Below are 11,358 nucleotides of genomic sequence, written 5' to 3' on the forward strand. Positions count from 1 at the left end.
TGAGCCATATTTTGATTATATATTTTGTGGCATATATTACAGCTGTGAAGTTAAAAAAAATCCCTGAGAACTACCTTGATTTTGTCCTGTCTGCCTCCATAAAAAGCCATAAAAATAAAAAATTTTCACAGATGCTGCCCCTTGAGCAGCCTTACCCTCCCCAAAAAGGAAGAACACTTGACGTTGATCCTGATTTCAACAAAAGGATAATAAGAAAGTATTCATGTATGCAAAGCATGATGCATAAATAGAGATAATAAAAGAAACTTCTAAAGAGAAATTAAAACTGTGCAGAAAAACTTTTCATTTTTTGGCTAAACAACCATGTTCAGGCGGTGAAATAGTTTTCATTCCAACTACTTGCTCTTTTCAGTGCAGATGCACATTCAGCAGTATAATTACTTTCCAGACCTTGTCTTCCTCTCATTAATAATTACATGCAAGTAACGAATAATCCAGTAAAGCCTGTGGAATCAGATTTCCACAAAGTCCATGTGTGCAACAGAAGGACATAGTATGGGATGTAGCAGTGATGTACTGTGATCAGCACGAGCTATGGCTCACATAATGAAACGGGGCTATGAACTCTCAGTGCATGCATACAGTTTTCATTGTTGTGAGAAGAAAATGGTTGGCAGAAAGCTTGTTAATTCTGTATTTTAAAAAAAGGAAACTACAAAACCAGATATGAATATTTATTAGCCTTTGAACAGATAGTTGTTACCAGTCTGTCACAAAAGCCTGTCAAGTCTTACAAGAAGACTTATTTTTTAAAAGCACACAAGCCTTGTTTATGTCATGTCTGCAGCAACTTTAAAAATATATTTCAGATTCAAATCATATGTAGAATTCAAGCCTTGGAGCAATACTACAAATAGAGTCTACCTCCATTGCCAATTCTGCAAGATAAAAACATACTAAGAAAATTGCTTTAAGAACACTTTTCCATGTGGAAATCCAGGATATTCTGAAATGCTTAGCACATTTGGGAATATGTATCTTATATTATTTTACACTATATTTGCAGATATCTTAGACACACTTTGACCTTACAATCCAGAAATCACTTAGTGCTTATTTGCATCATATTTGTATTTTTTTCCTGAAGTCATAGTGGCGCATGTAGGTAGTTGGAAAGTTTACAATTGATGTAAGGTAACCATGTGATAGCCCCATCCTTTGAGAGTCCAGCACAGAATCTGTGGAAGGCAACAAAAAAAACCAGCAAACTTTTTCTTATTCAGTTGTCACGATACCACAGAATTTTCTTCCATTGGAGTTGAAATGCCATAGCTTGTCCTCTTTCTGAACCCCTAGAATTGTCTCACCATACTTTCTACAGGCACTTAAAACTTGCTATATGCATCTTTTGTACTTTAGAGTAGTGGCGCTTGGTTGGCTGTTCTGAACTATTTATTACCTGGAGGTGCTTGGAAATACTCATCTCACCCATCTGGGCTGGGGAGCAAGACTTCAGCTGGAGATAGGGTGAGAAATGAGTAAAAGTAACTTGCCCTCTACAAGTTGAGGGCATCTATCTATGATGCAGAATGTTTTTCTGGACCATGTGACCAGGAAATAAGATAATTTAGGAAGAAGAGGGTAGAATATGTGCTAATGTTATTTACAGGAAGGCTTCCAGCTTGATGTTCCGCAAGACTGAGAAATTATGTTTTGGAATGAGATAATTTTGTCTTGTGACACTAGAAATTTATTATAGTGCTGCCTGTGCTTTGCATTTCTAGAAACAGACTTAATAAGGAAGTAAGTTTGGCAAAGATTGTTGAAATTCAGAGCTGATTGTTCAGAGTCTGGTGGTGTTGTGGACCTTTCTTGGGAGTTTTCAAAAGCTGACCCTTTGAGTGCCTGGCTGCCTCACTGTCCTGTGCACTGTCTGAGCCCCTCATTACTCAGTTCTTGGCAGTTAAGTTAAGCTATCATGAGAGTCTGGCATTCTGAAGAAAAGATGGGTTGTGGTTTCCAGGGTGAGCACAAGGTGAGATTAGAGGCTACCAAAGCAAGAGACCAGGAGAGAAACAGACAAAGAAAAAGCAGCAGGAAGAGGACAGCTGAGACACAGTGAATAATTATATACTCGCTGCAGTACCACTCCTTTGAAAAAGCCCCTCCAGGTTCAGTTGCCATTTTGATCATACAGGGTAAAAAGAAGGCGGCTGCTGCTGTGGAAAGGGGGACAGCCAGAGGTGTCAAGGAATTGAATGGGAAACACGGAGGGTAGCAGCTATAAGAGAAGAATTTTAAAATACAAGCAGTGAGATAGTGAGTCGGAATGGGTTGCCCTGAGCAGCTAGCTGGTGAGAACCCAAATTCTTGAACATCACGTGACAGCACCTTGTACATACTCTTACGCTCCTCCTGAAGTCATTTTGCGTGGCAAGGTTTTGGTGGTGGGGGGCTGCAGGGGAGGCCTCTCTGAGAAGAATCCAGCAGCAGCCCCGTGTTAGATAAGGGCCAGTTCCAGATGGCTCCAAAGGGACCCACCACTTGCCAGAGCAGAGCCAATAGGCAATTTTGTTTGTGCCTCTGTGAGAGCAGATTTAAGAAAGGCAAAACAAACAAACAAAAAACTGCAGTTATGCAACAGCTATGAGTGAGGAGCAAGAACCAGCTCTGCAGCCCCCCAGTCAGTGCAGCAGGAGAGCAGGAGGTGCTCCAGGCAGGCAGCAGCAGTTCCCGAGAGGTCCCTGGTGGAGCAGGCTGTCCCCCTGCAGCCCATGGGTCCCACATGGAGCAGATCTCCACGCTGCAGCCCCCCCATGGGTGGAGGAGCCCCCGGTGGAGCAGGTGGATGTGGCCTGGAGGAGGCTGCGGCCCATGGAGAGCCCCCGCAGGAGCAGGCCCTGGGCCGGAGCTGCAGCCCGTGGGGGACCTGTGCTGCTTGGGAGGAGGAGGTGGAAGAGGGTGGATAGGAGGAAGGTACTGGTTGATTGTTCTTTTTAGTTACTGCTGTAACTTGTTAGTAACAGGTAATAAATTATAGTAATCTCCCTGTGCTGAGTCTATTTTCCTGTGATGATAATTGTTGAGTGATCTTCCTGTCCTTATCTCTACCATCGAGTCCTTTTCCATCGTATTTTCTGTCCCTTTCCCTTTGAGGAGGGGGAATGAGAGAGTGCTTGTGGTGGAGCTCAGCTGCCCAGCTGGGTAAAACCACCACAACTCCTTGTAGGAAACTGGACAGAATGGTAGAGCAGGTGGAGTGCCAACAGTGTGCTGTGCCCACATGAATGCTGAGTTCACATTAACACACTGTACAGTGGCGTGGACTTTCAAGCTGGATCGTATATTTTCTTTAATTATTATATACATATACCTAGTGTGCTATGCCAACATTGCAACAGAGTTCAGTGCCAATGAGCACCTCCCCTCTACATATAGATAACACAACAGGTTTGTTGCCTTGCAACTGTTCTAGGAAAACTGTTCTTACATATTTGACCTCCAGGGACTATAATTTCCCTGTGATCGTGACCTTTGCTGTAACAGGGATCTTTCAGATGTGCATACTTCCATCTCGTGGAGAGAAAATATATTGCATGTACCCAACAATCCTAACGTGCCTTTTGGCAGACTTCTTGTGTCTATGATGATACTGAGGGAGGGAATGGTTTATTGTTGCACTCAGTACAAAACCTTTTTAGATTGAGAATCTTTGGGGCTGTTTAAGGGGAGCAGGAGGACTGAGGGGTAGATATAGGGAACAACATCACCCTGGGGAGAGGGAAACAGGGTGGGCATTATCATTTGTGTGTGTTTGCGTGCTTTCTGGGGTTTGGCCAACACGAAGCGACACGTTCCCACTGATAAAACCACTTCTTGCAGAAGAAGAAGGGAGAGGGCACGGCCAAATGCCCCCAGGAGCTGCTAAAGGGGAACGTCTCGAAGCTGCAGCGGAGAAGTTCAGAGTTTCAAGCCGTCAGTGGCAACAATTCGGGGCGATCACGTAAACCTCGGTGGCTGGCAGCGTGAGGAGCGGGCAGCGTTGCTCCTCACAGCCCTGCGCTTGGCACCTCAGGGCATGGGGAGCAGCGCAGCCCCCCACCACCCTCTGGTTACTTTTCGTCAGGCACCGCCGCGGGCAGCCCCCGGCCGCGCGCGCGCCGGGGTCCTCGGCGGCTATAAGAGCGCGAGGCGGAAGCCCCGCCCCCTCTTCGGCGTGCGGCTGTCGGCGGCGGCGGGTGAGCGTGAGCGTGGCGCTGGCGGCGGCGGGGCCTGCCGGGCTCCATCCCCGCGGCCGGCCGGGCATCGCGGGCGGGGGGCGCCGGGCGGGGGCTGCGGGGAGGCCGCCGGCACTCACGGCGCCGGTTTGTGTCTGTATTTGCAGCAGGAAGCCGGGCGGGAGCGGCACCCACCGAGAGGGCCATGGCCGAGGAAGGGTGAGCGGGGCTGGGGCTGGGTTGGGGGGCGGGAGGGACGGAGGCCGCCTGGGCCGCGCCGGGCCTGAGCGCCCCGTGCCGCGCTGCTCTGCCTCGGCCGGCTGCTGGGGCTGCTGCACAGGCGGGCCCCGGTGTGCTGCCGCCACCGCCTTCCTGCGCTGGGTGTGAGCTCCGGCTGGCAGGGGGCTGTGCGCATGGCTTTCCCCAGTCTTTGTAAGGGGCGTGTAAGCTGGCTGGCACGTTGCTGGGGTTTCTTGAAATTTATCCTAACTGCTTCTATTTCTTACTTTCTTACTCTGAATTACCTCTTCTTCGGTTTGCTCTTCTGCTGTAATTTTTTTAATGGTTGGATACTTGCAGGTGAACGGGAAGCTTCCGCTTAAAAGCGTGAAGATTTTGGCATGGACAGAGCAATAATGTCTGTCTTCTGTTTAGCATTACTGCTGGAGGTGTAATGGACGTTAACACCGCCCTCCAAGAAGTGCTGAAGACCGCACTTATCCATGATGGCCTAGCTCGTGGGATTCGTGAAGCAGCTAAAGCCTTGGACAAGTAAGTGTCTAGTATTTCCTCTCTAATCTGTGGTGAATAGGGAAAATGGGTAGAGTATATTGTGAAGAAGTATTCTAAATAAGTACAGTGCTTTTTTAGTCCAGTTTTTTGTAGTTGAATGTTTTGGCATAACCGTGTTTTTTTTTTGTAGTGTTTTTTTTAAATGCCTTTAGTTATCTTAACATAATGAGATAAAACTCAATGACTTGAGGATAGAAGCACTTAGTGTACTAGGTTTTGTATTTTTGCAGTCCCAGGACCATCAAATTTTCATGTAGATTGATTTTGTAAAGATAATGGATTGACTGTATGAAGCTGTGGAAATCTGAGGCCTAGTGATTTTGTGTTTTAGGAAATGGTGATCTTCTCAACATTGATAAAAATTTGAATTGGGAGGATTAATGCATATGTCAGACTTGCCTTGAAAACTTGATTTAGTTCTCATAAAAAAGATCTTGCCTTTATTTTTTTCCTAGCTTTGCTTTGTTCATTGTAGCTGTAAATAATTGTTTTGGTACTATATCAAAATGATATTAAATCTGTCATTCATATGTCAATTGTAGAATACAGTTACAGTTTCTGGTAGCATGAAGTAGGCTGTGCATCTGCATAGGCACAACCTTCTAATAATAGCCTTAATGTTGAAGTAAAGCTACAGTGTTTGAGTGATGACTCCACAAATTGTCGGATACCCCTTCACTCCTCTTATGAGTGATAACAGTGGTCTGACAAACCTGTATGCGAAAAGCTCCAAGAGAAAGTACTAACTGAGAGAAATGGAACTTACTGGCTGAAAAGTAGTTGGTAAGAGTTCTTTTAAGATGCAAACTTATGTAATGTGAGTTCAGGGGATGATGTATGTGCAAGGTTTAAGTGTGTTTGTGTGTGATGGTTCTTGCTGTGAAGCTGTTTCTGAAAGTTTCTGAAACATTCTGGTGAAGCTTGTTGTGAAGAAGGCTGTAGAGAACATAAGATTTATTTGCTGTGGTCAAATTAAATTAAGCATAGAAGACCTATACAGCTCTCTTTGTTGTCAGGTATCCCTTTGATATTCTTAACATTGTACTGCAGTATACAAAGATCCTAATTAGAATTGGGGCCCTGTCATAACAGCTTCTTTGGACGTAAGTAAAAAAAAGATTGTTCTGAAGAGCTTATAACAACTTGACATAGAAATTGATTCTTTTTTGATAATTATAATCCTAATGTTAAATTATTGCAATATGAGGTAAAGAGTGAAAAGCAACTTGTAACTTTGTTGCTTTCTAATAAAGACAGTAGTTGTTTATGTGACTCCAGTGTCTTTCCAGTCATTACATCTTTTTCCAGTGACTGAGATTTAACTTAGTGGGTTTCTAGAAGCTTCTGAAACTGAAATAGAATCTGATAATAAAGCTAACAATGCATAAGTACTGTGTTGTGTTTGAGAAACAACATGTGCTACAAATTATATCAGAAGTACTTTTAGTATTTCAAAAGAAGCATATCAAGACTAAAAATCATTACAAATGCATGTGCTGAGTTCTGTTTGTTATGGTTTTAATTACTAAAGAATTTGAAGCTACATTTGTCTGTCTACTTTTTTTCAGACGCCAAGCCCATCTTTGTGTCCTGGCTTCAAATTGTGATGAACCCATGTACGTGAAGCTAGTTGAAGCACTCTGTGCAGAACACCAGATCAACCTGATAAAGGTGAGTGTCCAAAATTCAGACAAGTCTGTAATGGATACTGTGCTAACAATCTAAGCTACTTCTTTCATATAAAGAGCTGAACCTTGAAACACTGTGCTGTTCTGTATATGGCTTATCTGAGCAATTTCTGAAAGCAGCAGTGACTTTTCAGTTCTGTGTGGTTCTTGTGTGAGCAACGCTAAAACCACAGACATAAAAATGGCTAAGGATTTGTATCATGTATCTTATAAAGTTGAAGTGAGCTTTTGTCCTGTATACTGAGATACAGAATTAATCAGTGGTGATGGAGTGTCGGAAGAGTCTTAAACGTGACTTCGTGTTGAAATTAGAAAACGTAGGAGCTGTACAGTGATGAGACTTTGGCTCCCTCTACTGATATTTATGAGGAAAGCAGCCATACGTTACCCAATACTTCTGAGAGTACAGCAGCTTTTCTGTTGAACCCAGTTATGTTAGAAATTGCCAGTTCTAATGTGATGCAATATTTTACACAGGTTGATGACAACAAAAAGCTGGGCGAATGGGTAGGACTTTGCAAGATCGACAGAGAAGGAAAGCCTCGCAAAGTGGTGGGCTGCAGCTGTGTGGTGGTTAAAGTAAGATACTTGCTTATTTTTTCTGCAAGTGAACAGTAAATATAAGGATGCTTTTGTGGCCCCTTGACAAGAGGAAAACTAAGAAAAACTTACCAGAAGAGAATCTTAAAGAGTAAAATCCAGTTAATAATGTCTGCTCAACTTGAAAGTGTTTTGCAGAGCATATTGTAAAATAATGCTGGTAAAGTAAAGCCACAGTACGAGCCTTGAAGACTTTGTTGTCTTTGAGGTCCCAAGAGATGGCTACATCTTCACCATAAGCAGTAATGACTTATGCATGTATTTACATATTTCTTGTTACTGTTTCACAATCTGATTTTATTTGGCTTTCTTTAAGCAGAAATGAAAAGTCTGCATGCATCTGTACTAATGGTTATGTTTAGATCAAGTAGAATAGTCCTTGAATAACTAAGGGAAAGCAGCTGGTGATGTGATTTCTTTTGAGATTACTTTTTTGGAAGGGTGTATTTGGGGAGTACCTTGAGAAACATTGTCAGAGAATCAATTGTCCTGTTGTCCTTTTAAAAGTAAAATATGAACTCTAGAGTGGATCTGTATGTTAATAATGGGTTGTTCTGTGTTACAGGACTATGGCAAGGAATCTCAGGCCAAAGATGTCATCGAAGAGTACTTCAAGTGCAAGAAATGAAAAATAAACTTTGAGCCTGACAAGAGTGTGTGGGTTTAATGTGTTTAATGGGTCTGTGGAATAATTCTTTGGATTGTAAAGGATAACATGAGATTTAAGGACTTAAAGGTCTTGGAATAGTTCTTAAATATTTTAACTGCTTCGTAAAAAGATGGTGGGAATCCCTGCCACTCCTCTTCCATGATGATGCCTTTAATATTCATAACATAAAGGTTAGGGAACTTGACACAGCTTCTGATTTGCATAAGTGCTGACAGATGATTGTGATCTCTGCGTGCATGTGGTCTGACAGTGCTTATGCCTCTACTTCTGCATGGGTTCCAGACTACTATGTGTGGGGAAGTCTGAAGTACTGCTGCATCTGTGATGAAAATTTGGCTCCCTCTACTGAAATAAGTGAGGAGAACTGCCTTAATTGTTACCCAAATCTTCTGAGATGTTGCAGGAATTCTTTAAATACCTTGTTTGTTTGTTTGTTTTTTCATGAGACTAACTTGGCACTAGGTGTATTTTCCTTCCCTCAGTTTTGAAGTAAATAGTGGGTGGAATTACTTTTGTGTTAGTAGGATTGACATGCACTTGCAGGTGTGCAGGAGTTCTTGGCAGTCAGGGTAGCCAAATTTTTCAGATCACTGCTCAAAGAAGGCAGTGCTTAACTGTGACTTGTCCAGTGTCTTGGTTTCACTGACAGTGGTAAGGTACAGAACTCATTTGTCAGTTTTCCATTTATGGAAATGAGGCAGGATTGGAACAGGTTTAAGATCACCTCTCTCCTGCGAGTTTTGGATGTCTTGCATTTTCTGCAAAGAGCAGCTCTTAAGTGGGCTCAAGGATTTGCTCCGTTACACTGGTGAGTAGGGCATGAGTATAGTGACAATGTGGGGCTGGGCACCTGTACAAGTGAGGAGGCTGGAATGCATATCTACCTCTTGGGCTGTTGAACTTAAATTTTCATTATTGCTTGTAGCCCCTTTTACTTCTTATCCCCAGCCATTTGTGTAGTGAAGAGGCAGGCATCTAGATGCTGGGCTCAACAAGTGTATTCACTTTACTGCAGCTCTCACTAAAGGTTTATCTTATGTGGTGCTTTGCTATTTTGTTTGCAATGACACTCTTGGACAACTTCCCAGTAGCTAGATTTGGGTGACCTGATTTCTGAGAGGTTTCTGTGGTAGCCTTTCAAGTTTTCTTACATGTTCCAAGACTGGTTAAAAGCAAGAAGCATATTTATTGCTTAAGTTAGGTACCTTAACTCTGGTCTGCAGCTTCGCAGTAAAGGTGTTAAATGCAACTTCGTGATGCTTTCATACATGCCAATCATGTTGCAAGTAGAGGTACAAATTGGGTAAATTGGTAACAAGTTACAGTTGGTATCAACAAGTGTATGAATATTACCTTTTTTTTTTTTGCATATAATTGAAATTAAATTCTGTTGTAGGTAAGAGCCTTGGTTGCAGATCTCATTGGATCACTAAAGGCTTCTAAATGGTGTAACTTGTATGAATATGCCTTTTTAAATAGAGTTTAAAGACTGCAAAACTTTGTCAGTTTAGTTTGGCTAATAAGCCTTTAGTATATCACTTGTACGTAGGCACATACCAAAGTAGACTTCCTATGCCCTGTTTTAAGGGACTGCATCTTCCACGGATTTAGGTTTTTCTGAAAATGCGTGAAATACTTAGGCATCTTTGTCCTTGGCATTTTTATAATGTTCCCTGCTACATGCTAGAGAAAACTATATAAAATGTTACTGCTGGTGGCAGTCCAGTTACATTTATGGTTTGCTTTGCCTTGGTCCTGTGCTCAATCATAGCTAAATCTACAGTGGGATTTGGAATCCCAAACTGGAGCTTGGTACCTGGGTTCAATGGCCTGTGTGCTGCAGAGATTGATGCTTCTGTACCAGAATATATATATATACATATAGGAATAGTAAGTCCTGCCCAGTCCTTGTATCTTTGGACTGGGAGCAACTGATGTGCAATCCAGTAAGCTCCTCTGGGGCAGTGGGTGAAGATTCATCAAGATAAAATCCATGGACTCGTGTGCTCAAATCTGAGAAGTCTTTGAGCCTGTGCAAGCTAACTGAACACTTCCAGATGTTTGTGTTTTGGCTAAAACAATTTTTTTTAACAACACTTCTAACATGACAGGAGAATGAAAGGGAGCGATACCTGATTAAGATAGACTTTGCCCTAGACTACAAAGGGAGTTTAAACAAGTAAGTCATGTAGAAATATTTACCTTCTGCACATATACAATCACGTGAGGTTCCTCTACCCTGCTTAAAGTTTTGGAGCTTTTTGGTAGAATTGTGGTTGTTTTAGCAGGGGCAAATGATGTTAGGATTTATCTTCTTATGCCATTCTAAGTGAAACAAATTCACTGGAGGCCAACTCAACATTAAATTTCTGTTTGTACAACTTAAAAACTGATGGGATCTTTCAGTGTGAAGCACATGTACCAATCCACATTGAAGCTTTGGATGGGACTATTAATTTGCATTTGGAGGAGAAAAATGCAAGGATAGCACTGAGAAGAGGAAGTGCCAAGGTGAATTGTAATACTGAAGTGATTGATCTTGAAGAACTCTCTGAGATAAGTTAAAGCTGATAACCTTTTCCTTTAATAAAATTACACAGAAGTTGTCTGAATGTTAATTGCCTTCATACACTCAAGATGCGGTAGTCTGTTGTGTAATACCTGAAGTTTTTCCCATTTGTGCTTCTGCTAACATCTTTTATGGAGAAAAATAATTCAAAGTATGTGTTCACTGCTAGATGGCAGTATCATTGCTCGATTTTCTGTCTGGCTATTATAAAAACATCCAAGTGGTAGTGCATTTCGGGAACAAAACCCTAGTCAGAGTTAAGGCCTACATGTGGAAGATTCTGTCCGTAAGGATGGATAACTTCCAGCAATGTGAGATTTCTTAACTTGGGTTGTATTTGTGTAGGAAGAAGCTAGGAAAGCTTTGAAGAAACATCACTGAAGGTGTGAAGTACAGACACCTAGATAGTGTTGGCAATAGCCTATGGGGGATTCAAAATAAAAATATTGTGACTGGGAAAGCTCATTTTGTTTTGGAGCCAATTTGCATGTCAAGCTGGTCAGTACTGGTTCTGTGTCCTGTACATGCCTCTTGGTCTTAGATAAACTCTTGAGCATCTGGATACTCGACCATCCCATGCACTGCATTTGCACAGCTCCTGCTGTGTTGAAGTTGTGGGTTTGGCTGTGGTTCTTGTTGGGGAGCCAATTCCATTTGCCATCCATACTTTCCCATGGCGATGCCCCTGCTTTACTATCTCAGTCCCATAGAGTCAGGCATAATGGTAGTGATCTGCTGCCGTGTGCAAGTTTGGTTAGGGGGGAAGTAGGTGTCCTTGTAATGTAGTGGGAGCCCGAGTGCTCACTGGGAGGGATTTGTTGCCAGGACAACTCATTCACAGCAGGAGCTCCCAGTGTAATA

At 42.6% G+C, this 11,358-nt stretch overlaps 1 protein-coding gene and 4 non-coding genes across 5 annotated transcripts; all 5 read left to right on the plus strand.

The window, feature by feature from the left end:
* Positions 1 to 4,151: 4,151 nt before the first annotated feature.
* RPS12 (ribosomal protein S12) lies at positions 4,152 to 10,530 on the plus strand. The gene is made up of 6 exons (XM_032184952.1): positions 4,152 to 4,199; positions 4,346 to 4,397; positions 4,833 to 4,949; positions 6,539 to 6,641; positions 7,136 to 7,237; positions 7,824 to 10,530. The coding sequence occupies exons 2-6, from the start codon at positions 4,384 to 4,386 to the stop codon at positions 7,884 to 7,886; spliced, it is 399 nt and encodes a 132-aa protein (XP_032040843.1). The 5' UTR covers positions 4,152 to 4,199; positions 4,346 to 4,383; the 3' UTR covers positions 7,887 to 10,530.
* On the plus strand, positions 5,609 to 5,683 carry LOC116488375. The gene has a single exon (XR_004253163.1). It is a non-coding gene; the product is annotated as a small nucleolar RNA SNORD101 (small nucleolar RNA).
* On the plus strand, positions 6,982 to 7,068 carry LOC116488386. Its single transcript, XR_004253174.1, has one exon. It is a non-coding gene; the product is annotated as a small nucleolar RNA SNORD100 (small nucleolar RNA).
* Positions 7,354 to 7,488, plus strand: LOC116488385. The gene has a single exon (XR_004253173.1). It is a non-coding gene; the product is annotated as a small nucleolar RNA SNORA33 (small nucleolar RNA).
* On the plus strand, positions 8,243 to 8,327 carry LOC116488387. Its single transcript, XR_004253175.1, has one exon. It is a non-coding gene; the product is annotated as a small nucleolar RNA SNORD100 (small nucleolar RNA).
* Positions 10,531 to 11,358: the final 828 nt, after the last annotated feature.

Source organism: Aythya fuligula, chromosome 3, assembly GCF_009819795.1.
Source record: "Aythya fuligula isolate bAytFul2 chromosome 3, bAytFul2.pri, whole genome shotgun sequence".
NCBI classification, from domain to species: domain Eukaryota; kingdom Metazoa; phylum Chordata; class Aves; order Anseriformes; family Anatidae; genus Aythya; species Aythya fuligula.

Coding starts and splice junctions, on each gene's coding strand:
- RPS12 (XM_032184952.1), top strand. Junction 4,950..6,538: donor GCAGCTAAAGCCTTGGACAA/GTAAGTGTCTAG, acceptor ACTTTTTTTCAG/ACGCCAAGCCCATCTTTGTG. Junction 6,642..7,135: donor ACCAGATCAACCTGATAAAG/GTGAGTGTCCAA, acceptor TATTTTACACAG/GTTGATGACAACAAAAAGCT.